Source organism: Protomyctophum bolini (genome assembly GCF_963924005.1).
Source record: "Protomyctophum bolini genome assembly, chromosome: 4".
NCBI classification, from domain to species: domain Eukaryota; kingdom Metazoa; phylum Chordata; class Actinopteri; order Myctophiformes; family Myctophidae; genus Protomyctophum; species Protomyctophum bolini.
Window position 1 is genome coordinate 25,815,726 of NC_137865.1, and position 25,820 is coordinate 25,841,545.

The 25,820-nt window shown below is 44.4% G+C and overlaps 1 protein-coding gene across 3 annotated transcripts in view; it reads left to right on the forward strand.

Annotated features, from left to right (window-relative positions):
- magi2b (membrane associated guanylate kinase, WW and PDZ domain containing 2b) overlaps positions 1 to 25,820 on the forward strand; it is a 115,333-nt gene that overhangs the window by 68,342 nt on the left and 21,171 nt on the right. For 2 of the 3 annotated variants that reach the window (XM_080761635.1, XM_080761637.1), the window contains exons 6-11: positions 1,678 to 1,757; positions 12,600 to 12,657; positions 14,209 to 14,330; positions 14,578 to 14,760; positions 21,502 to 22,040; positions 22,484 to 22,652. In XM_080761635.1, coding sequence (XP_080617761.1) covers positions 1,678 to 1,757; positions 12,600 to 12,657; positions 14,209 to 14,330; positions 14,578 to 14,760; positions 21,502 to 22,040; positions 22,484 to 22,652 — 1,151 coding nt within the window. The remainder of the gene's footprint in view (positions 1 to 1,677; positions 1,758 to 12,599; positions 12,658 to 14,208; positions 14,331 to 14,577; positions 14,761 to 21,501; positions 22,041 to 22,483; positions 22,653 to 25,820) is intronic. The other variant, XM_080761636.1, reaches the window with a different exon arrangement.

Below are 25,820 nucleotides of genomic sequence, written 5' to 3' on the forward strand. Positions count from 1 at the left end.
CTGGCTACATAAGCAATTTTAGCTGCCTCATAAGTGAAACGAGAAGGCTGAGCATTGAAAATTAGCTGGATTTGAGTGATAAACTGACGACAAGTGTTTGGATTACCAGAGTACTTTGCAGGTGGAGGAATATGGGGCTCTGCAGCAGGAGCGACTGGAAGCATGGGGGCAACAGCGTCAGCAGCAGGTTGTTGAAGGAGCTGAGGTGGAGGTGTGTGGCTGATGGCAGTCAGTTGGTTTGAGATCTCAGCCACACTATCCAAGAGAGATTTTAGCATTTGCTCGTGAGTTCCCAAACACTGCCCCTGTTTGATAATGGCCTCCTTAACTCTGTCATAGTCTGCTGGGTCCATTCTGGCCAGATTGTTCTGTCACGGTACCGAGAACTGGCGGACCCAAATGCAGACACAGACAAAAGTTCGACAGTTCAAGGGTGTTTATTGAAATATAAACTGGCAGGCAGGCAGAGCAGGGCAAGGTCCAAACAGGCTGGTCAGAGCATGGGCTGGCAGGCAGGCAGGCAGGTGTGGTCTGAGGAGGAGGAGAGGAGAGCGGTGAGTACAGGCACAAAGTAAAACACTAGAAAATACAACAAAACTGAAGTTCACTGGGAACAAACACTGGCAAAGCTGGCTAGAAGGTCTACTACCACTGTGGGTGATTTAACAATCTGGCGCTGGTGATGTGGGAAGGCTGGGTCTTTATGGGCTGGAGTTGATGAGCTGATGTCAGGCAGGAGTGTAGATTGGAGACTGGAACCAGGTGAGCCAAGTGATAAATGGAACCAAGCCACGCCCAAACACACGCCCACACATAACACAGACACTGACAAGACAGAGACAGCAGAATAACACAGCCCTGCCTGGGACTGTGACAGGGGCCAGTGAGGCGCTCCAACGTTGAAGCACTGGGTGGAAAGAGGAAGGACTGCAGGCGGACCCGTGGATTCATTGAGCGCTCGGTTGCACTTCTGCATTTGGGAACCAAAATTTGGTGCCCAAATCGAAAAAAGGCGGAAGTAGACGGTCATTCCGGGTGCTTCAAAACGCCACTGAGCAACTTCCACTGACATGAATAGCGGAGGGTGCGGAGCTTCGCGCCAGATCAGTCTCTATCCTTTTAATACTCTATGACGTATATATACAGACCTGGGATATGACGCCACCTAGCGTAGACTTCCGTATATATACGGATTTGGGGTAAAAAGAGAGAAAATGATTGTGATGCACTGACTGCACTGTTTTCAAAAATTGATGCAACTTAATGCTGTTAAAAGACTTGCATAGCGTGCAGTACTGTACGTACACACACAATGTATTATATTGTGTACACACGCTAACCTTTTTCCTCTCCTTTCTCGCTCACTAAAGAGGGCTGGCTCATTAGTGTATTAATGGCCACTTGATTAACAAGTCATTATTATAGACATTATTTTGCTACTACTCATAAAGATTACATATCTTTAGGTCTACATGTCTGTTCTGCATTGACCTGATCTTGTACTTGCTGTATGCACTATACACAGTAGAATCCTCACTGTTCATTTATCCATTTTTAACGTCTTCACTTACAAAAATGTACTGATAGGGATACGTTTCGTTCACTCAGACCTTCACCAGACATCGGGAGCGTGCAGAGTTAAATTAAGACCCTTCTTCTCTGTTTAATCCACTCCAGTCACAACACCAAAACGACATCATGGCTGGACCCTCGGCTGGCGAAGAAAGCCAAACCGCCTGAGGAATGTAAAGAAGACGGTGAGTTCAGTGTCTTCTCTCCTATGGACTGTGTGTTAGCAGTCATTCCTGTGTGTTAGCAGTCATTCCTGTGTGTTAGCAGTCATTCCTGTGTGTTAGCAGTCATTCCTGTGTGTTAGCAGTCATTCCTGTGTGCTTTGTCACCTGTGCCAGGAGATCATGAACATGTGTATGTCTGTGTCCGCAACAAGAAGGAGAGTGCTATATGTACAACTGATAATGACATGCCACGCAACTCTTTCTTGGATGTAGTTACACATGTAACTGCATTGCTATTGTTATCAAGGCATGCCTCCAGGCGGAGATTTGCGCCTTACTCAGCGCTCCTTCCTAGTTAACGTTTGTCTGCTTTTGGATTATTGGATTGTTGTTTTGAGTGTTGTCTGTTCACTGTTGTTGTGGCAGTCTGCGTCCGTAGCGTTACCCCTGCGTGACGCCATACGTTCCCACGTCTCTCCAGTCTCTCTTAGATTTTAACAAAAATAATTGTGTCCTTTCTCCTTTGTGATAGGGAGCACAATTAGTACAATATAGTACAATTCGCTCATAGGCTTCTGGTTTCAGAGCTTTCTGCTGTTTCTGGAGCTATATCTGTGTATTTACAGGTTTCTTTGTAGAAAATACATTTTTGGCGCTACTCATTACATATTAGCTCAATGTGCTTGATTCTTTTGTGTTTTCAGAATTGACAGCTTTCTGTGGCGTTGTCGATTCGGAATATAATGATATGCATGCTCGACTCCGCCCCCTCCCCATCACAACAACGGATAACCACGCCTACTGTACATTTTATGTTTCTTTTCATTTCACAATTCTGATCAAATGAATGATAAGTGGGGGTGTCCTGACCTGTCACATAAATTGTTTCTGCATGCAGCTCTTAGGTAACCATATTTTGTTTCGTCAGTTGCACTCACATATCGAGTCCTGTAATGTGAAGCTTTTGTCAGGGAAAAAAAAAATCACTACTGTATACCTGTATACATCTCAAGGTTTGACAAGGGTGCGTACAATTAGCTGCAGCCTCTGCTTCCTGGCAAAGTAGCTGATTAATTTAAAGGCTAACCGTGTCAGTCGATGGTGCCAGACTACTCGTCAGACACAACTGAATGATATCAACAGCCTATAGCATCCATATCCAATCCAATTGCTCAGCTCAAGTGGCAGGCGGGGCACACACTGAAACAGGAACTAAACTGTCTTTGCTCATTAGTGACAAGTTGTCTCTGCCACTGCTGAGTTAGAAATACAAGAATGGAAAATGAAACCCTGGGAACATCAATGACTAGACTGATGTAAAAATATTTTAGCCAATGAGGGAAAACAGTGGTTCAAAGTGATACAAATTGTTTGATGCAGAGGCGCTGTGTCTCAGGCGGGCTGTGGATAGCTTGTAAATGTCCCTGGTGATGATGCAGAAACTGTAGCTAGGCCTACATGTAATATGTATAGAAACTTAGAAAGAGAAACTGTAGAGTTATGGAATGCAAAAACAGGCACACTCCATAGAGCAGGGGTTCTCAACGTTTTTGGCTGGGGACCCCCGGAAATGCTTTGGCCATGTATTGCGACCCACATATATGGGTATCGTTGTACCTTTTAACAACCTATAAGGCAAAATTAAGTAGCATGTGACATGTCAAACTAGGGGGTTTTCATGATTCTGAATCCATTGCAAGCATTATTTTTTCTTGCACGAAAAACACAAACGGCCATAGCCATCACATTTTGGGCAAGTGGCTATGGCCGTTTTTAGCCCAAGGAGTTCCACCACTGGGAAATCTAACAACTCATATGGGGGGACAGGTGGAGTTGGGGGGGACAGATACTCTACAGGTGGAGTTGGGGGGGACAGATAGCCTACAGGTGGAGTTGGGTGCAAAGAAGCACATAACATCCTGTAGTATGCGACAAAAGAGTTTCAACAGTGGAACAAAGCCTGAGTTATACTTAGTTGCGTGCAGGTATCGCACACCAAAAATAGCCAATCTACATGCTCACAAGCTGATTGTGAGCTTGTAGATGAGCTATTTTCAGTGCACAGCTATCTATAAACCAGGAGGTGAACACCGTGAACTTAAGTAAGCAGCCAAACTGGTCAGCTGCTTGACACACCAGAGTTACATAACCCACATAGTAGTGCACGTGCATGTGACCCACTCAAGTATATCTGCCTGAACTAGCTCACAAGCTGTGCATGCTTTTTTTGAGTGGTGCAACCATTCCAAGGAACAGCAATGTCTGTGTCCGCCTATGTGTTCACCTATGTGTCCGTGTGTTCACCTATGTGTTGGTTAATGAGCACGTATAATGAGTACCAGTAGGGGTGCTGTTGTGCCAGAACAGAGAGAGTTGCCTGCTAATGATAGAGAGAGAGAGAGAGAGAGAGAGAGAGAGAGAGAGAGAGAGAGAGAGAGAGAGAGAGAGAGAGAGAGGTGGTGGTGGTGGGGGGGGGGGGGGTAGTTGCAACACTCAGTTCACACGGGTGTTCACTTTAGTAGGCATTTAAAAATAATCTGTTTTAGTGACCTAAAAACATTGCATATGAATGAGGGAAGGGCTTGAGACACAGAGCAGGTCAGACAAGGTGATTGCATAGGTAGCAGTCTTGCAGACAACAGGTGATTGTAATCAAATAGCAGGTGATTGTCGTTAAATGGCAACCATGGCCACTGAGCTGCCATTATGCCATATTGTAGGCCAGGGCAAAACATTCATGATATTAACATGAATAGTGATCATTATATTGTTGAAAAAGAAATACAGTATGTGTTCATTTAACACCTTGTGGCACCTTTCTGCCCTCAATCACTGAGAGATATGGTGTGATTTACCAGGGTGAAAGCACAATCAATGCCTCTCTCTCTCTCTCTCTCCCCTCCCTCCCTCAGTCCAACTGTGGATTCTCTCGCTCCCTCTCTCAGACTCCTCCATTATCTTGCTTCTCATCCATTCTCCCTCTCCTCATTCCAATTCAACCTCTTATTCACCCCCCCCCCCCTCTCTCTCATACTCTCTCTTGTCCTATCTATCTACCTCTCCTCCATCCTGTCGTCATCCACGCTCTCCTCATTTGATCTCCAAATCTTCCGTTCTCAGTCTCATCCGTTTTCGCTCTCTCACCTCTCCTTCACTCTCTGTCTCTCACATTTGCTCCCTTCCCCCCCCCCCCCCCCCCCATCTCTCTCTCTGTTCTCCTCTGCCCGGTAAAGACTCTGACTGTGACAGGAATTCTAATAACGCTGGTCCACTGGCACAAACCCTCTGCAGAGGCTGCTCTGTCTCTCGTTCTCGTTGACGATTTATCGCGGTCCATCTCTCTCCTTCTCACACATCATCATTGTCATATCATATCCCTCTGTATCCCTCTCCTGCGCTTCCACGTCTCTTAAATTGTTTGTTTTTGATGCTACCATTTATCTACTTTTTTTCCATATGCTGCCCTTGATATTGGTCTTTTCATCCAAATGTCTGCTATAGCCAGTTTCTGTATTTATCTCTCTCCTTTATAGTTTTTTGGGTGGGGGAAGTCGAATTTTTTATACCCTCAGTGATCTCTGAGGCCGCAGGATTAGGAATCTAAAGAGGGTTGGGGTAGGGGGGGGGGTCGTCACATCCTCTTCTGTAGCTTGTTTTTGAACTGGTGCCTTCCAGGCATCAGCTTTCAGGTTCCTGTGTGCTTGGAACTGCTCCCTGTTGCTCCATCACAGCTCGAAGCCGTATGAAAGACAGGATCCATCTAACTGTTGATTTGGTTTCATTCACTGTAAAGTCCAGAGTGTTAATTTAGCTCTGAGAGTATACAAATGGAACCATTTCACTTAAGTTAAAGGCACATTTGGTTCATTTGTTTTGATTTAATTTTACACTGCACAGTCTCTTTCGTCATAGCGGGAAGTTAGGCTGGCACCCCTTAGCCACATACTACTGTATGATTCGCTTAATATGCGTGTTTGTAATGCAAATGTAAACACAATTTTTGTTCCATTCGTGCCTGCATTATACTGTTTTGAATAATGAAATACATACGGCTGGAAAGATGCGGGGAGACTCCATAACGTAAACAAATAAAACTATGAAGCCGAGCGGAGAGCAGTGTGCCAGTTCAAACTGCCCGTCTTTGGGCTTTCACAGCCCAAGGCAGTGCAGGAGGACGCAGACAAACATCAATCCTCACTTTCATCAGCGATGTTCTTACATTCCGCCGCTTGTTATTTCCTCCCTGAGTTTCTTTGCTTGTATTCTTTGCATTCTCTCTGTATTCTCTCTCTCTCTCTCTCTCTCTCTCTCTCTCTCTCTCTCTCTCTCTCTCTCTCTCTCTCTCGTCTCATATACTCTTTCGCTATTCTCTTTCCCCTTCAGCCACCCTAGAAATGTTCTCTCTCCCCTGTGGTACGTTTCGGGTGAACTTGAGGAGAAGCTTGTCTTTTTTTACATTGCAGATGTATGAGCCCTGTATACAGTAGCTCTATAGTATGCTTTGAGCTGTATCTATATATGCCGAGGGCTGAATCCTCGTCAAGCTCAAAGGCCCATCACCACAGATCTGGCGAAACTAGCAGTCGTCTTTTTTATTTCATTTTGTCAGATGAGCTCTTTGTTATGCATCGTGAGACTACACCCCCACCCCCACCCCCACCTCACACCCTCATCTCATCTCGGAAGAGGATGAGAATAAAACAAGACAGGCTTCAAATTACGATGGGTGTTGGTTTCGGCAGTGCCTTTGATTCACACCCAACCCCCCCCCCCCCCCCCCCCCCCCCATAGTAAAAAGAAATCACCTGTGTCACTCAATTCTGTGTTAGAGGTACCAATTTGCACCGTGTTCCCGACATTAGTGATCTCGACTGCAGCGCATGAAGAGAGTGAGAGGGAGGGAGAGGAGGGTTAGAATACAAGCAGAAGAAATGCAATATGATATGAACAGGGGAAAGTGAGAGGATGTAACATTGATGAACGGTGAGGGATGTTGTTGTTGGGCGAGAGAAAAATAAATGGATGGAAATTGAGAGAACTACATGGAGAAGGAGGGATGGCAGGCATTGGTTTAAAGGCAATTTTTCAGCTACTGTATGTGTGTGGCTGGCTGGCTGTGTCCGTGCACGAAAATTGCATTTGGTTTGTTTGTACAACCAAGTGTCACTGTTGCACAAACACACACACACACACACACACACACACACACACACACACACACACACACACACACACACAAACACACACACACACACACACACACATTAACTGTATATATGATGATTTGGGGTGTTACAGTACTATAGAGGGATCCCCCGGGTCTGTCATTTCTGGGATCCCCCGGGTCTGTCATTTCTCAACCGTTTAGGATGCGGGGCAGCTCGCCGGAACCGGGCCGGCACCCTGGCCACGTTCTTGTGGGTCTGGGTGCCAGTGGACTTCCGGGACCCCTGGGACCCCCACACAGAGTTGCACCACTCACTTCGACACGCTGTCAGGCTAGAGCCTATATTTGGCATGCGCCTGGACCACTAGGCCAGCAGTCGCACCAGGGAGGGAGGATACAACTTAACTCTTTTTTTTATTTTTTATAAACCAACGCTATTGAACTCACTGGTAGGCAGGTTTCAGAACTTTCCATAGCCCACCAATGAGACAAAGTGTGGGAACTGGTTTAATGTCATACAGAGGTTAAGCCACTCTGAATGTTACCTTTGAGTTGCATCACTGTTCACTTTGGTCTGGACTAGAACTACTCTTCCACGCATGCATGCACATAGGTATAGGCACATGTGTGTGCACACACACACACACACACACACCACACACACACACACACACACACACACACACACACACACTCTCTCTCTTTCTGTCTCTCTTTTGTCTCACTCTAGCACTCTCTTTATCTCTGTCTTCTGTCTTAATCTTTCTCTCTTTGTCCATCACCGTCTGGCTCTCTCTCGTCACAATTCTCTCCAGAGAAACCTCTCTTTAGAGGTTTGAAATAAGGCTTGTAATGCAATATTTATTCAGGAAATCACGTTTGCGTCTATTTACAGGCACAAGGAAACTTGGAAGACTGCCTGCTATTGAACCAACCTGCTTGCATTTTTACCACTCGCATTTTCCACAATAAAAGGACTGTTTAGTGGAGGATATAGCTTACAGATGTTTGTCTGCACTTTAAGCACAATTCAGCAATATTAGACTTCTCGTCTTAGATAAGCTAGGGGGTTCAGTGATCTGGATCATTGGAGGTTTGACATGGTGTCCATGCCCCCTTTTTTGCAATCAGGTAGTGCTTGGATCTTTGGTCCAAATATCATTCTCAATATCAATTATTTTGATGATAATACTGTATTGTTTTTTTTTAAATGTTTTTTTTGCGGCTTTCGCCTATATTTTATATTTTTTTTATAGAAGGACAGACAGTAGGCTGACAGGAATGGGGTAGCTGAGTAGTGACATGCAGTAAAGGCCGTCGGGATCGGGAGTCGAACCTGCGGCACACTGCCAGACTACCGGCCAAGGTGCCTGGACCGCTGAGCCCACAGCCCAGGCCTGATAATACTGTATTGTGACTACCGGTATATATATATTTGCCTAAATATTTCGGAACATTTTTGATAGTATAAAAGATGGCAATGCACCAGAATTGGAGCACTATTGTAATATCACAATATTTCAATACGACAATATTTAGTCTAGATTTAATATCGATATATTGTCATATCCTATATATAGTTGGTGGTTCAGGTGCGTTTATCTTGTCCCTGCCCGCCTGGTCAAAGGATCTGTCTGTGCGAGGGGGAGTGATGAGTCATCTGACGCAGTCAAGAGGGAATCAAGAAGAGATTTTAATGTCAAGAGACAGGAGTGAACACGTAACGGAAAACAACCTCGAGCTTCAAGCTGTGAACAGCCACAGTAGAGAGACACAATAAATGCTGCGCGCATGCGTGGAAGCTACATGCATGCACGACGCAGCGGACACACGCATGTATGCTATGCACAAGGCGCATGCACGAAAACAATGTTAATTTATCACCAACGCTGTGGCTTGTGTGCCGTGTGCCGTGTGTGTGTGTGTGTGTGTGTGTGCTGTGTGTGTGTGTGTGTCTGAGGTGTTAATTGATTTAGTGTCACAGCAGATGAGGCTGTCACTCATTCAGACGTGCAGCGAGGCGAAGCACCCACCCTAAACCGCTCGTTTCACTAATCTACGCCGAGGTGAAACATGACGGTGCTAAAACACACACACACACACACACACATCACGCACACAAAAGCACACATACATGTACATATATGGGAATACACGCACACACACACACACACACACACACACACACACACACACACACACACACACACACACACACACACACACATGTGAATTCTTACACTGTCTCTATTTCAGAAGGCAGCAAATAGAGACAAGCTGGAGCTCTCAGCTCAGGAGAGGGAAAAAAAGAGACTTCCACTGGTGTGTTTCCATGGAAACTGTCTCCTTATTTTCACTTCAGGGGGAGGGCAAACGACGGAGCCTGGCGACTGGACCAAGGAGCCAGACGTTTAAGGTGGTTCGCAGGCAGAGTTAGAGAGAGGGGGTGGGGGAGGGGGGGATGAAGGCAGTTGGCAGCATCTAACTCAAAGCACTAGTTTCTGTGCTTTGTTGGACAGAAAGGGTCGCTCAAGGTAGCAGGAGTGCCTCGTGTGGCTTGTTCAGAGAGTTCGTGGAAACCATCCAACGTAATTGCAGAGCGTAACCCTTTCCACCTCCCTTATAGCGGCAGATCAGAGCGCTCGCCAAATGGCGTGCATCGACAAATAGACACATATAAGCAAGGACATACACGTCGGGGAGGTGGAGGGGAGAGACGACACAAATCCCATGTCTTATTATGTATTGGACATAGAGGATGGTGTTAGGTGTCACACAGTTAGGTCGTCATTGAAAGTATGTATTTGCCAACGGCTGGGTTGAAAAAATAAAATGAAATGGGGTCACGGATATCTCAAGGTCTTGGTGCTGCGATATGGTCGAGGGGTTGCTGTACAGAGTCGTGTTAGTTTATCCTAATGCGGAGCCGGTGGAGCATCACACCTGCACACGGCAGCGAGCTCCGCCCCTCCAGCTGACCCTTCAATCAAATTACATTCAACGCCACCTTTCCATCAGCCGCCGCACTGTTCACCCAGCTGCTCACCCACGTAAATCATTACCCTTGCTCTGACCCCCTGTCTACCTGGCCAGCCTTCACCTTGAGGCTGCTGCGTGTTTATATGTTTCTGTATAACACACTGCTCCTGTTGTTCTCAAACATGTTCATGTCAAACACCCCCAAATTGATGCTTATTAGGCCGTCGACCCCCCCTTTGAAAATATTTAGTCCCAGGACCCCACATAAGAGAATATTTTTTTATGTTGATTCATTTATTTCAGTGCATACTATTGACTGACTACTATACTGTAGGTGTGGATGTAACAGTGGAGAGAGTGAAAGCTATGATACGAATAAACATTCTCTCATTGGACAAACTCCTAGCGGGTGAATTAATGATGAAATTAAACCGTTTCATAGGTCACTCTTACTTTTCTGAGCTATCCTCTTAGATCAGTACTGGTTGCACACAGTGCACAGAGTGAGGTTTTCTCGTTCATGTCTTTACATGTCAAAGGGACAAACGTTTTGGTTATCCAGCCTTTGTCAGTGTGCATAATTAGGGCTGTCTGCTTCCTTTTGAAGGAGGTGACCGTGTGCAGGTGAACAACCATCACTGCTAATCACTCCACGTGAATATGACACACACATCACACCTGGAAGGTACTGGCTGCCAAGGATGAGTTAAACTAGTTTTTAGGTTATTGTTAATTATGAAAGATCTCCAAAGTTATTATCATCTGGTTAGCTGCGGTTGCTATACTGTAGCTATCACTAAACAGCCACTGGGAGAGAAACATGCATAAAGTGAGTGGCAAAGTGAGTTTAACGTCGTTTAATGCAATACGTTAGGACTTTTCGGTTTGGATGTATGGGCTGTCAAGGTTAGAACATCATTTTTTTGCCACTCAGGAGACGTTCCCGCAACTTCCCGACTTCCAGGTATGATGATGATGTCACGCTCATACCCTCTCTCCCAATCACAAGAAAGAAGAAATGTTGCATTCTTCATTCCAGCCCAGGGAAAAAATAGTTTTAAAAACTGTGTATCCAAAAGCATTCCCTTTGTAAGAGTAGTTCTTCATAGTTACCACCTCTGCGGGTAAGCCAAACCTTAGAACCCCCCCCCCCCCCCCAAGGACCCCTGAGGGTTCTCAGACCAAATCCTGTGTTAATTTAACTCTTGACTGTACAAATAGAACAAATGTAAGAATCAATTTGGTTCCATTTGTACACTCTCCGGATAATCCTTTTCAGAGTTAAATCAACACACAAATTTACAGAAAGTGGTGAATGGTGCAATTTGTTAGTGTGTTCTGCCCACTCTCAGACCATTTGGCCATAATGTGATAACACTTTGTGTGTGCTTTTTTTTACCCTGAATAAAATGTACCTCATTGGCGTGTGTGTGTGTGTGTGTGTGTGTGTGTGTGTGTGTGTGTGTGTGTGTGTGTGTGTGTGTGTGTGTGTGTGTGTGTGTGTGTGTGTGTGTGTGTGTGTGTGTGTGTGTGTGTGTGTGTGTGTGTGTGTGTGTGTGTGTGTGTGTGTGTGTGTGTGTGTGTGTGTGTGTGTGTGTGTGTGTGCATGAAAGACTTTAGCTTTGCTAAAACAAATAATATAACCATAGTTCTCTAAACTTGATGTGATAACACTTTGTGTGTGCTTTTCTTTACCCTGAATAGAATGTACCTCATTGGCGTTTTGTCTGTGTGTGTGTGTGTGTGTGTGTGTAGTCTGTGTCTTGCTTACCTTTTCAATGTCTGTGCATCATGTGTATGTCGAATTTCTGTGTGTGTGCGTGAGCGTATGGGCTATAGAACATGAGAATATTAGCAGTGCCGTGACCCAATTCCTCCTCCCATGGAGGGAGGAGGACATAAATCAGAAAAAAATGTTAGATGAACAAAGGAATGTGCAGAGAACGAGAGGAGGGAGAAGAGGAGAAGTTTAACGCAACAGCTGCAGTGGCTGTCCAAGGAGTAATGGAGAGGGTGGGGAGGTTAGAGAGCAAAGGAAAGAGAGGAGTAATCTAGACTTCATTATATGGTAGTGACGCGGTGCATCACAGCAGTAGATCCACAACTTTATAGCTGGAGAGTAACATAAATGTTATGTCTCCACGGCCAGGACCCAATCACTCAAACTAGTGAAAATGGACGATCTACAAACTGGCATAGCTGATGTCATGTGTTTGCTGGTGATAAAGGAGGAAACAACAATATTTCCGACATGAGATGTACAGTAGGAGACAGTTTAGACTAACTCTAATCAAGGAGAAAATGTCCTCAAATCTTTGTCAATATTTGATATTTTTGGGTGCATAAGAAGAAATCTTATCTTCCTTTTTCTTATCCGTGCTAGTTTTGGTATGTTTTTGTGATTTTTATTTACACAATACTTTTTCTGATCTTTTTGAATCTCGCCACTGACAAATCCAGCATATTCAAATAAACAACATAAATTAACACTGTGTGCGTGCGTGTGTAGTGTACTGTGTGTAGGCAGGGGTTTGTATCATGGTGATATAGTAGATCGAAGTGTCATCTGTCGCTAAAAGAGCATTCTGGGAGTGTCTGGCAGTGGAATCAGCAGATAACATGTTGTTTCCCCTCAACAGCTCCATTTAATGGCTACGTTGTGTCCTCTGCTCTCCACATGAATTAAATTAATTTTCTCTCCTCTCCTCTCCTTTCAGAGCTGCCCTATGGCTGGGAGAAGATCGATGACCCTATATACGGCAGCTATTATGTAGAGTAAGTCTGGCTGACTCAACCGCACCACAGTGTAGAGAAACACACAAGAAAAAAACAACACTTCTATTATTTATAGGACTTGGTTTTGAATTTGGATCGAAGCAATTCATTGAATTAATTATGGGTTGCATTAGAACAAGTGATTATCGTGTAAAAATGTGTTGTTCTAGGAATGGGCAATTAACCAAAAATATCTCGAAACCAATATTTACAACCAATAACCGACTTAATCTTGCTCATGTAGGTTTTTTGAATAATCAAGAGCCATTTTTTTATATATTTTTTTATTTATTTCAACAAATGAATGTAATTGACTAAAAGGACTAAAATGTGTGATTAACCATTTAACCCTGTATTATACTTCATTGTAATATTTCTTTGTACAATGTTGGTGTAAAACATAGTAGCCAATTTACAAGCTTACAACTTATCGCATTGTGACATGTTGTGAGCTTGTAGATTTCCTATATTCACTATTTATTTTTTCATTCACAGGGCGGCGGTGGCTCAGGGGTAGAGTGCCTGGATGGGAACCGCAAGGTTGCCAGTTCAAACCCGGGCTCCCCCAGAGTTACTGTCGAAGTGTCCTTGAGCAAGACACTGAACCCCTAATTGCTCCCGATGTGCTAGTTGGTGCCTTGCATGGTTTCCGCTGCCATCGGTGTATGAATGGGTGAATGTAATGCACAATCTATGTAAAGCGCCTTGGATAAAGGCGCTATATAAATGCACCATTTACCATTTACCATTTATGATTGTTTATTAAATCTTTTTAGCAAATTGAAATTAGAGCGGACGTAGAATACGCACATCGACAGGCTGGGTGCTGGGCTAAAGAAACTTCAGTAGATATTTTTCAGTTTTCTAAAAAGTTCGACCTGATGAAGATCAAATCGATCGAAACGTATAGAAATAGAAAGAACGTCTTTCTTGTACATGTGGTGTGCGGGCTCCATCCAATATCTAGCAAATTGAAATTAACCATCTTTAATCGGTTAATTTATTCTTTCAGCGCCATTGCCGTAGATGTAGGTCAATTAAAGCCTATTTTTTGATACAACGCTTGCCACCATTGCCGTTGATGAATAGCAATTTGATCGATCGAGCCATAATGCTACTTACGTTACCCGGTTAGCTAGCTATGTTGTTAGCACAGCACTGGATCGTCCATCTTAGATTGTTGTCGCCATAATAATCCATTCTATCGGTTTCTTTCAATCGCCTGTATCTCCTATTCCTTGTCCCAGATGGCATTTTGGTCAAAACAACGTTTCTTTAACGGCACAGAGCCAAAGATGTGGAGCTCTCCAATGCCCCGGTTTGGATTCATATTGTAAACAAGGCCTGTCCAGGCTCCATTCAGCTTCCTAGGTTAATACTACTTCCGGTAGACTGGAAATGTGGCTTTTGCTCGACTGGAAGAAATGCTGGCGTGAATTAGATCCAAATTTTTCAATAGCACTGTGTGTTAACCACTTTCAAACTTCTTTTAAAATACCGTAACATTTTCAGTATAAACGAGGGTTTATTTGTGTGCTTTATTCTCTTAAGCCACATCAACAGAAGGACCCAGTTTGAGAACCCAGTCCTGGAGGCAAAGAGACGACTGGAACAGCAACAACAGATCCAGAGCCAGGGCCTGTCAGCCCTTCCATTGCCTACTATATACAGAGGTACCATCCTTAATCCTTATATCCGCGCGCGCACGCACACACACGCACACGCACACATCATATCTTAGTCATCTGAAGATTTCGTTTTAGTCAATTAAATATCATAAGATTTTAGTCGACTACAGTTGATGTACTTTGGCGCAGGTCTTGATGGCATCGTAATGGCTGATTTTAGACTTGGTTGTATGCTGAACATGGCCAATCTGTCTGATACCCATTCACTCATTGTCATTGCTTGCGTCTCCAGAGAAGCCCTTGTTCACGAGAGACCCCACTCAGCTGAAGGGCAGCTTCCTGTCCACGGGCTTGCAGAAGAGCAACATGGGCTTTGGTTTCACCATCATTGGAGGCGACGAGCCGGACGAGTTCCTCCAGGTCAAGAGCGTCATACCGGAGGGACCCGCCGCGCAGGACGGAAAGATGGACACAGGTACACACACGCGACGTGGTGTCACCTCTGTGTGAAATCATAGCTGTTGTTTTTGCCTCTGCTGTCCCTATACTAACCCTACTTCGGCCTTGTATCTCATCCAAGAGATGTTTCTCGAGGCGTTGAAGCCCTGTCCGCTCACTTGCCAGAAGTCACTCATGATGAGACTCTCGGCTGAATGCCAAACATTTACGTGGCCAGAGAATACATATCAAAGAGAACAACATTGTTCATCAGAAAAGAAGAATGCAGGGGTTCCTGGCAGTTGCATGTATATGTTCCTATAGTGGGCACAAGGACGCATGTCTCTTTCTAGGGTTTCCTGTCTCTACACTAACTTTTCCGAAAAGCAAAAAATGACGACAATATTAGAAAACAAATCCTCAAAGCTGAGACTATATTGATACCGCCGTAAGTATGTCTGATTTGTACTTAGTTACGTGCCGAAAATAGCATCTATTTTTGGTGAGTATTACCATGAATTTCATGCTGCGTCTGCGACCTGTGTAAAAAACAACAACAACCCTGTGCTGGTACGGTTGGTGTCCAGCCACAGAGGACCCTTTTCTATCGGGGTTGAACCGGTTCAGTTTTTTCCCCGTCTAATATTGAACCAGTTCAGAGTGTTTCCACTGAAAATGGAAATTGGTTCAGAACCCTAAAAGTTAGAACGGAACTGGAACAAAAAAATGGCCACCGGTTCCATTCTTTTGGTGGAAAAGGGGCCTCTGAGTTATTGGTAGACATGAACCCAGCGGGCTGTGCCTGGCACGTGGCTGGGTGGGAGGGAGAGGTCTGTGTGGCGCTGTGATGCTGCTGGCCTCATGCCTGGACCCTGTTGGTTGCCTAAACTGAGCAATTTAGCTGGAGCCTTGCTGCTCATTTTCACCATCCCTCCCGCCCTGCTCTCCTCCCTTAGTTCATCTGGAATTCACTCTCACTGACTTTCCCTTTCATCTCTGTTCTCTGCCCTTGTGTGTTTTCAACTGCCATCTTTTCCAAGGCCTCTCTTTTTTCCCTCCTCTCTTCATCCTTCCATCCCAGACTGTCAGCCTTTTCCTTTTTCGCCGTCCTGATTTCTCACTTGCCGCCGCTTATGCTCCCCTGTCTCTCTCTCTCTTTCTCTGACATTGCCAGAACCCGTCTACTCCACACAAACACATATACGGAGCCCTCATAGACGCAACACTCACACATGTGCACTCACAGGCACATGCAGGCTCTACACAGCTCAGATTAGCTGGCCTATTTGAGCTGTGTGGCATTGCTTTTAGGGTGTGTGTGTGTGTGTGTGTGTGTGTGTGTGTGTGTGTGTGTGTGTGTGTGTGTGTGTGTGTGTGTGTGTGTGTGTGTGTGTGTGTGTGTGTGTGTGTGTGTGTGTGTGTGTGTGTGTGTGTGTGTGTGTGTGTGTGTGTGTGTGTGTGTGTGTGTGTGTGTGTGTGTGTGTCTTTGTGCATCTGCAAAGTGCAGTGTAAACATTCTTACACTATCAGAGTTAAGTTGATTTTGCTGTGTGTGTGTGTGTGTGTGTGTGTACATGCATGAATGCATGTATGCATAGACAGAAAGGGCCTCCAGCAGTATGAAATACAGGATTTTAGCTGACTGCATTTGTCATGGGGCTAGGACTTTAACTACAGAATCCGGGGACGACTATTTCTGTTAACACACACACACACACACACACACACACACACACACCAGTGCCGTATCCAGGGAATAATCAGCAGGGGGGCATTCATATTTCCAAGGGGGGCACTTGATTTTTCAAGTTCACATCCATATATAGCAATTAAGCTCTCACATTGGCCTATACAATAAAACAACACAAAAGGCTTGGAGAAGGGCTACAAGTATAGGTTCCAATTATACACCAAAACAAATAATATAGCCTAATTATTGTAGCCAACAGAACAAACAAACAAACATAGCCTATATACTGTCATGTGGAAACACGATCGCATCGCACCAACAACACAATGAACACAATGAGCATCTCCACGGCGGGAGGAAAGTAGAAAAAAAAGACTATAGCCTATGCACCAACCATTAATCACCAACAAATAGTTGAGCATTTAGGCTTATAGTGTCTTTTATATGTGGCCATCTCCACTATGAGTAAAAGTTTATGCACCAACCAAAAACAACAAGTCTATATAGTGTATTTATGTCGGGAGGCAAAGGGGGGGGGGGGGGATCTGCGCGTCTGCAGATTGCGCGTTTGCCATTATGAAGGCTACTTGGGTATTTGTCCCGTTTTACCTGATTCAGTGACGGTGTGCCAGAACCAAGAACCTCTGGTGGAGAAGCATGCGGTGGTGGTGGAGGTCCGAAAGTTGAGCTGCTGCTGTGGAAGTTGCTACAGCACAGCAGCCCTCTGCCTCACTGGAATAATGCTATCCGACACTCGCAAACCCCCAGTAATGTGATCCGACGACCGAATTTCGTTGTGCATTTAGTAGTGCTCGGTGCTCGACTCCCCGCAATATTAACAACAACAGGCGACATGGTGTTGGTTTCAGTATCGTCATCAGTCTGCCTTTCTGAAGGTGCTGGTGGGTTTATAGAGTTTGGTGTTTGGGCTTTGAGCCAGTTCCTAATATCCATGATTCAATTTTACCGGTTTGGGTTTGTTTTCACTGTGTGGCAACACAGGTAATGACGTAGCTTTTGGTGCGCTGCATCAAAACGAATCCGACTAGGTGCACCGACTAGGTGCCAGTGTACTTTTTATTATTGCATTTTTATTACTATGAATTAATTAGAAAATGTAAATTTATTATAAACACAAAGAACATGAAAATAACACATTATATATATTTTAAACCTGTAAAACATTAAAAATAATGGTGGGGTAGGGTTCTGGACTGGGGGGGCACAAAGTCTATCTGGGGGGGCAGTGCCCCCTAGTGCCCCCCCGTAGAAACGGCACTGACACACACACACACACACACACAGCGTTTTGTATTTTCATTCACTGAACATCATCGGGCAAGGCGAAGCAGATGTATGCAACTCACGGTGATAAGAGAAAAGGATCCATGAAAATCTGCTGTTTCAAGTGGACGATGTGCGTCCGTAGGAAATGCATCCACGTGTCTCTCCAAGACTTCCATGTTGGTGACAGGATCATCAGACGTAGTATCTGTGGATGCCAGTGTGCTCCAGATGGCTCACATATCCTCAGAGACTCACCGAGGCACTCCGACCCTTCACTCTGTCTGTCAATCTTCTCTCTCCATCTCTCTCTCACTCCATGTCTCTCTCTTTCTCTGCTTCCCTGTCTCCCTTGTTTTCCCTCTGAAACTCTCTTATCTCATTTCTTTTCTCTTTTTTTGGAACGGCAAACAGTAACTGCATTGGTCAGGCCCACCCACACTACTGAAACGCACATTTCAACAACATCACTGAGCACTAATCACATTACCCCCCCAGTCTCATGCCCCACGGGGTGCCCCCCTGCCCCCCTTAGTACAGTCAAACCAAGCTTATACAAATCGGGTCCCATCCAACCAACCAATACTGGGGTGCAGAGTATGACATTTATTTTTTTCACTTTGACAAATTTATTCACCTCAAAAATGTAAAATGTGTTCATTCAACTGAATGTGTCCCCATTGCGACCTGCGACCCCATTAACAGCTAGTGAGCCAGTCAGCGCAACATTGTCATCATGACATGCCGGCCCATAATACACCGGCACACACACAATCAGTCGGTCCACATTCAGAGCTTTAATTGCGTTGCTCGGCATTGAGCAGAGAATTCAACTCGCGGTCGCTGTGACTTTTTTTCCACGACCAGACCGCGGCCCGCCTGTTGAGGACCACTGATGTAGGCTAATACATTTGTGCACAGTATGAGCACAGGGTGATATTATGTCTATATATGTTAGGCAGGAAAAGTCACTATTATTCGACGAAAGCATTTTTGCTGCAGTTTATCTGTACTGTGAAAAAGGAAGGTGGTCCGCACACTAGGTCTCAGCTCCCAGGAAACATTATTAGAGGATCATGAATACAATATTATATGTATTCATGATCCTCTAATAAAGTTGCCTGGGAGCTGAGACCTAGTGTGTGCGGACTGCCTTCATTTTTCATTGTACTGTAGGTATCTTTGTCCAGCACCTGTAGAATTATTTGAGATGTGCGTACTTCCCTTTGGACTCTCTCTAATGTTTATCTGTACTGTAAGTAAATGTGTTGTCAGTAAATATAGCTTAGACAGTACATTTACAAAATGGGAACTGGAAATTGTTTATTACTCATGTAATATTACTCATGTAACTAACAGCAGTAAAACCATAACAATCTCTCTGAATTCCTTAGAATACTTCACTTACAACATTTCTTCTGCAGACCTAAAATTAAAGTTGTAAAATTGGCATAGGAAGTAAAATTGCAGCAAAATTGGCTTATAGTTAGAGAAGATTAGCTAAATGTGTGTCAAATCTGGAGAAAAAAATGCTTACCACTGGCTTTCTTCACAAATGTGTTCATAAAGGTGTCTACTGTAACATATACATTTGTTCCAACCCAACTCCCTTGGGAAACTTTGTGACACCTGCTGAAAGTTGTGGTACCATTATCAAAGGCAAAATTCCCTAAATTTCATTATACTTTGAGTAGCATGTGACGTGTCAAACTAGGGGGTTTTCATGATGCTGAATCCATTCCAAGCATCAGTTTTGCACAGAAACACTCCTTGGGCTAAATCCGGCCATAGTCGTCAGTGTTTTTTGTGCAAAACTAATGCTTGTAATAGATTCAGCATCATGAAAACCCCCTAGTTTGACACGTCACATGCTATTAAAGTATAATGAAATTTGGACATTTTTGCCTTTATATTCGATGTTAATGGTATCCCAACTTTCAGCAGCTGAAAGTTTCCCAAGGGAGTTGGAACAAATTTTTATGTGATAGTAGACACCTTTATGAACACATTTGTGAAGAAAGCTAGTGTTAAGCGCTTTTTTTTCAGATTTGCCACACATTTAGCTCATTTTCCCTTATTATTAGGAATGGAACAAAAAAAAACAATTCAAGGAATAAATTGCATTTTCTTCTGAAATGAGCATGACAGCATACCTAGAAAAGTTTCCTGTGGACAAATGGTGAAAACTAGCACATGTGCTAACACACTGTAAACATCTACAATTTGCTGCAATGAGCAATGTAATTGTTATGTCCATTAGAACTATTATCAGAACTATTAGAACTATTATCAGAACTATTAGAACTATTATCAGTTGTGCGTCAGAGCACCAGCAAAATTGGCTTAGGAATGGAACAAAAACAAAACCATTCAAAGAAAATGGTTTCCCTCCTGTGTTAATAATAGCTGAATAGGTTGGGGCAGGTCTACGCTGTATTTTAATATCAGTTATGCTGGTACTTGGTATAAAAAGGTTGAAAACCCTTATATTCTAGAATGTATACTGTAGGAACTGAGATGTCCTTTGACACTGGGCGCTAGTTACAATGATAAGACACTACGTAAACTCATCAATATTGTTAACAGGTTTTAAAATCTATATATTATAATGTGAAAATATAAAATCAAGATTGTGCAACTGCATGGACAATTAAATTAGTTGGACTGTATAGGTGAGGCTTGGTCCATAGATGTATGATTTGCATATCAATGAGTCAGTTGTTACACTAAACAGCCTTATGCCCCTAGGCCTAGTGCCTCTTCTTCACATCACTTCCTGGTGCTTAGTGGGGTTATCGTCACTCAAACCCCAAAAAGAGTGACAGTAAGTAACAACATGAAAGTGGAAACCACTGTAGGTGTAGTTCTGTTGAGAGGATAATAGTCCCATGTGGCACTTCAGAGGGACATTGTGCTTCTTCTGTGTCATTGCGACAAGCTCTGTTGCCCCTGAGAGTTGACAGTTATGGCAACAGAAGGTGACAAGACGTACTTTTCTCTGCACAGCATGTCGACCACTGAGGCCATGATCATGTACTATTTGTGAGTGTTTGACAGTGGATGTGCAACTGTGCGTGTGTGCGAGCGTGTGTGCGTGTGTCTGTGGGACAGATTTTGGACATCCACAAAACCAGTCGATTGTGGACGCATCATTTAATTTGGAACAAAAATTACTTTCACTGCAGTATTATATGGTTGAGGTTAGGGTAAGAGAGTAGGGAATTAATGTAAGTCAATGCAATGTCCCCAAATGTTTGCAAAACAAATTTGCGTGTGTGAGTACTTGTTTTCTTGCACACAGAGAGCTCTCCGAAGTTTCTCATGTTGACATAAGTTGACCACTTAAACTCTACTTAATTGACTAGGATCCCCCAGGTGTACTTTCTTGTTTGTTTTTTGGTCTTTTCTGCCTTTATTGGATGGTACAGTTTATAAAGACAGGACACGGGGAGAGAGACACAGGGAGTGACACACAGCAAAGGTTGTTGGGTTTGGGAATCACACCTGCATTAGAGCTCGGCCATTGACCTAGGTGTACTTTTCCTCTGTGCACAGAATCTGTTGACTGAAAATAGCCGATCTAGCATACAAACCAATCCAACACGCTATGAGTTTGTAGACCGGCTATTTTCATAGTTTGCTCGCCTGTTCTGACATGCCCAGGATAGGGACACTAGGGTTCACGTGGGCAGTACGTGGGTAGGCTTACAGACTGCCTGGGCCCCTTGGCTGATGTTCTATCTCACAGACACAGTGTTCCATCCTCACTGAAGCCCCTCTGGTCACCTCTTACCCTCCCTATAGGTGATGTCATCGTCTACATCAACGACATCTGCGTCCTCGGCACCACGCACGCCGACGTGGTCAAACTGTTCCAGTCGGTGCCCATTGGTCAGAGTGTCACGCTGGTGCTCTGCCGAGGCTACCCGCTGCCCTTTGACCCGGAGGACCCCAACGCCGCTGCTGCCGCCGCCGCCGCCGCGTCCCTGACCCCCATCGGCATGGAACATCGCCCCCTGGTGGTGAACGGCCGCGGCAGCTACGACCCCTACCTGGAGTATCTGTCCCTGAGCTCCCAGCTGCCCCCGCAGGGCCTGGGCCCGCCCGGGGCCTCTCATCCTGGGGACACACATCTGGACGGGTCCTCGCTGCCCCCCACCACGCCCTGCTCGGTGCCGCCGCTCACTCCTCACGACGACAACGTGTCCATGGCCTCTTCGGGGGCCGCGGGCATAGCCGGGGCGACGCAGGGTGCGGAGCTGTTGACGGTTACCATGGTGAAAGGGGCGGAAGGATTTGGGTTCACGATTGCGGACAGTCCTACTGGACAGCGGGTCAAACAGGTAACCTGTGGGTATTTCGTTTTACGGTATGAATGCATGAGTGTGTTGAATGCGAATTGTAAAATTCTAGAGGATATTCAGTTGAACTTTACACAAACCTCTGAGCAGTATTATTAGCCACTTAAGCCCCATATACTTCGTATAACAAACTGTTTAAATGATTTCAAAAAATGTTTCGCATTTTTCACCTAAAATGACATTGCAAACATAGGGACGTCGGCGTTAACATTTTATGCTCTCCGAATACGAAATAACCCGATGCTTGCGTCGATTTCATAACACACATTGACAAATCCAGAAAATGTAGTAAGTAAAGATTAGTACTACTGACTGGTCTGTGTCAGACTGTGACTGTGCCGGTGTTAATATTGTCAGGAGATTTAGATGTCTTTTAGTCTTAGTCAACAAAATGAACAGTGGACTGTGCTGTACTTTGGGTCCAGGTGCTGGAGCCAGGCTCCCAGGGCGCCGCAGGGCTGGTGGAGGGAGACCTGATCCTGGAGGTCAACCAGCAGCTGGTGGCTGGAGCCGGACACGGACGCGTGGTGGAGCTGCTCAAAGAGTGTCCGGTGGGGGCCGAGGCTACACTCCTCATTCAAAGAGGAGGCACAGGTCAGTTTGTTTGTCTGCCTCGTCATGTGTGTGTTCTTGTTCCTATGGTATGTGTGTGCCTGTCTGGTTCTATTTGTCTGGTTCTATTTTTTGGTCTCTCTCTTTTTTTCTTTTGCATAAAACACACCCCGGGTTTGTCTGTTTCTCTCTTTTTATTTGTCTGCCATCTCTTGCTGGTCAGAGAACTGAATAACTTTGGTCTTTTTATTTTTTATTGAATACATGTAATATTTCACACATTTTAAGCTATGACCACACACTTCTAGTTGAGTGTGTGGTCTAAAAGTGATAAATAATTATTCTGTTTCTAGTATGTTACTCTGTGTCACCATCAGGGCAATGCGATTTACCTGCATCCATTCCATTTTCAACATAAAATATTTGAAAGCTCTTCAGTGAAATTTTGTAGTCAAGCTATCATATTGAGATTATTTAGTCCTGGTGTTGTTGCAGCTATGATGACTGATTCACAATATTTAAAAAAAAAAATCTGCATTTCTTCCATTCTCCCAAATCTAATGAACATTATGCCACATGCCTTTACCCTGAGGGAGTACATAAGTGGAGCTGCTTTTGGAGAGAGAGAGCATAGAGAATTTAATGGTGTAGAAGTTTGAAAGGCAGGATGATATTTCTTGACAGATCACCAGGGCAACATGGAGTGAGGCCAGTTTCCCTCTCTTCCTAATGTGCTGCTAGATTGGCCGCCTAAGCAGAAATGCATAGAAATTGCTCACTTTATTTGTTCAACATCTGTCAAAATGTGCCTCAACCACTTAAGCCCTATACTTAATCGTACGACAAATAGCAAATCTACAAGCTTGTAAAATGTGTAAATTTGCTGTTTTTGAAAAGAAGAAAATTATAAAATGTATTTTTCTAAATTGGTGCAAAATTAACGCCAGAGTTATTTTGGTTAATGATGACTTGGGGCAGGCTTTACTGACAAGCCTGTTGCCCATCTCACCCTTACGGTTCCATGCACAGTGTAAAGTAAAGTCACTTCTGGGTTTCTCCTTTGACTTGATGTTATTTGTCACATCATTGTGTCATCATTGTGTGTGTGTGTGTGTGTGTGTGTGTGTGTGTGTGTGTGTGTGTGATGTGTGTGTGTGTGTGTGTGTGTGTGTATATATATATATATATATATATATATATATATATATATATATCCCATGCGTTATTCCTCTTGACTGACCAATGCAAGTGCCATTTTTAGTGTTTAGGCATGAGGACATATTCTATTAAATAGAATATGTCAAGAATTCCTCCAGCAAAAGGAGAAAAGTATTCAGAAGTGTATGGCCGCAGACATACTGGATATACTATGACAAAATGTTGACAGAATTATGTATATTGATTGTGAATCTGGTATCTTGCCGGGTGAGATGATTTCATGGCGTTTGTCAGTTAGATCAAGACAAATTGAATCTGTGATGTCAAGCACATGGCTCAGATGGCTTCAGCAGTCCAAAAATATTCGCCAAGTCTCTGTGAGTGTGTCATTTCTGCAAGTATGCACACCATGCGTGCATCTCAGAAGGCAAGGGTTCGATTTGCTGGTGTGGAAGGGGGGGGAAATCAATACTGTTTTTGACATCCAACCCCCTCTGGTCATTCATCTTTAGCGTCAGTGGGGGGGATTTGTTTTCATCCATGTCAAACTGAATTAAATACTGTATTCAGTGTATTGGGAAATGTAGTCTGATATGTTTACATCACAATTTGATCATTTTATTTAAATAATTGTGTTAACCACACTAACCCTGGCATCCCTATTTTGGGCAAGTACATTTTTCTTCTTCTTTTCAAAAAATGTAATTGAAAAATAACATCTACAAGCTCACAATGGGTGCGTCTTAGCTATTTATTTTAGATTGTATAGATTGGCTATTTTCGTTTGTCATACGAAAAAGAGTATAGGCTGGCATGATTAAGAACTTTTTCCCACCACAAATGGACCACTGTGTGTACAGTATGTGTAATTCTAAGCATTCATGACTGCCTGCTGTTGCACTGATCAGCCTAGCAGCTCACACACACACACACACACACACACACACACACACACACACACACACACACACACACACACACACACACACACACACACACACACACACACAGAGCTGGTGTACTGAATGCCACCTGGTGGTTAACATTTACCACAGCACATTCTCATTTTTCACTGTCAGAAATACCAACAATTGTCTTCACAGCGAGGATACAGAAATTCAATACTCAAATGAAATTGCCTCATGCATATTTGAAACAAACAAACAAACCCATATGCATATAGGCAGTAGGCACACACACACACACACACACACACACACACACACACACACACACACACACACACACAGCTTGCGTCCTCCAAACTGAGAGATGCTCCCACCCCCACCTTTCCCCTCTCAAACCAGCCTCCTCCCTTTCTGTCAAACCTTTCAAATCAAAGGCTCCAGACTGACTATCAGCCTGACACTCTCTCTCTCTCTCTCTCTCTCTCTCTCTCTCTCTCTGAAACGCCGGGCTAGGTCTTATATAAAAAGACTCAGACAATTGCTGTCAGGACCGACTGTACATTTTGTGTCGACTGACACCGATTTGTTTCCAACACCTGGGTGTTTGTCTTTGTTCAGTGGCATGATTTCAGACGCTTGTTACACATCCGTTAGACGGAGCGAAATGCAGCTTTTTCGAACAGAAACGATGTGTCAGACTTCTGTAGCATGTGAGGTGAGAGACTGAGAGAGAGAGAGATAGTGTGTGTGTGTGTGTGTGTGTGTGTGTGTGTGTGTGTGTGTGTGTGTGTGTGTGTGTGTGTGTGTGTGTGTGCTTGCGCGCACGTGCCTTTGTCTCTTTGTCAGACGAACTGCTCTAGTGTGGGCACTCTGCCAGAGTTCCACTGAGCTGTGGTCGTGTTCACAGCTCCGTCCCCTGACATTCCATTTGAAGTCGAGCCAAATGCTGACGATAGACTGCTCCCCGCACCAATGAGAATGTAGATTGTGCTGGTGAGGAAAGGGCGACGGGCTCCACAAGCCAATCGGGGTGATTTGAAGGCCATCCAGGGACTCAGCAGGCTAGTCTGTGAGGCAGACCTGCCAGACTGACTCCCCTGCTCACTGGCTCACAAGCAACGGAGAGTGGTGCCTCACTAGCAGT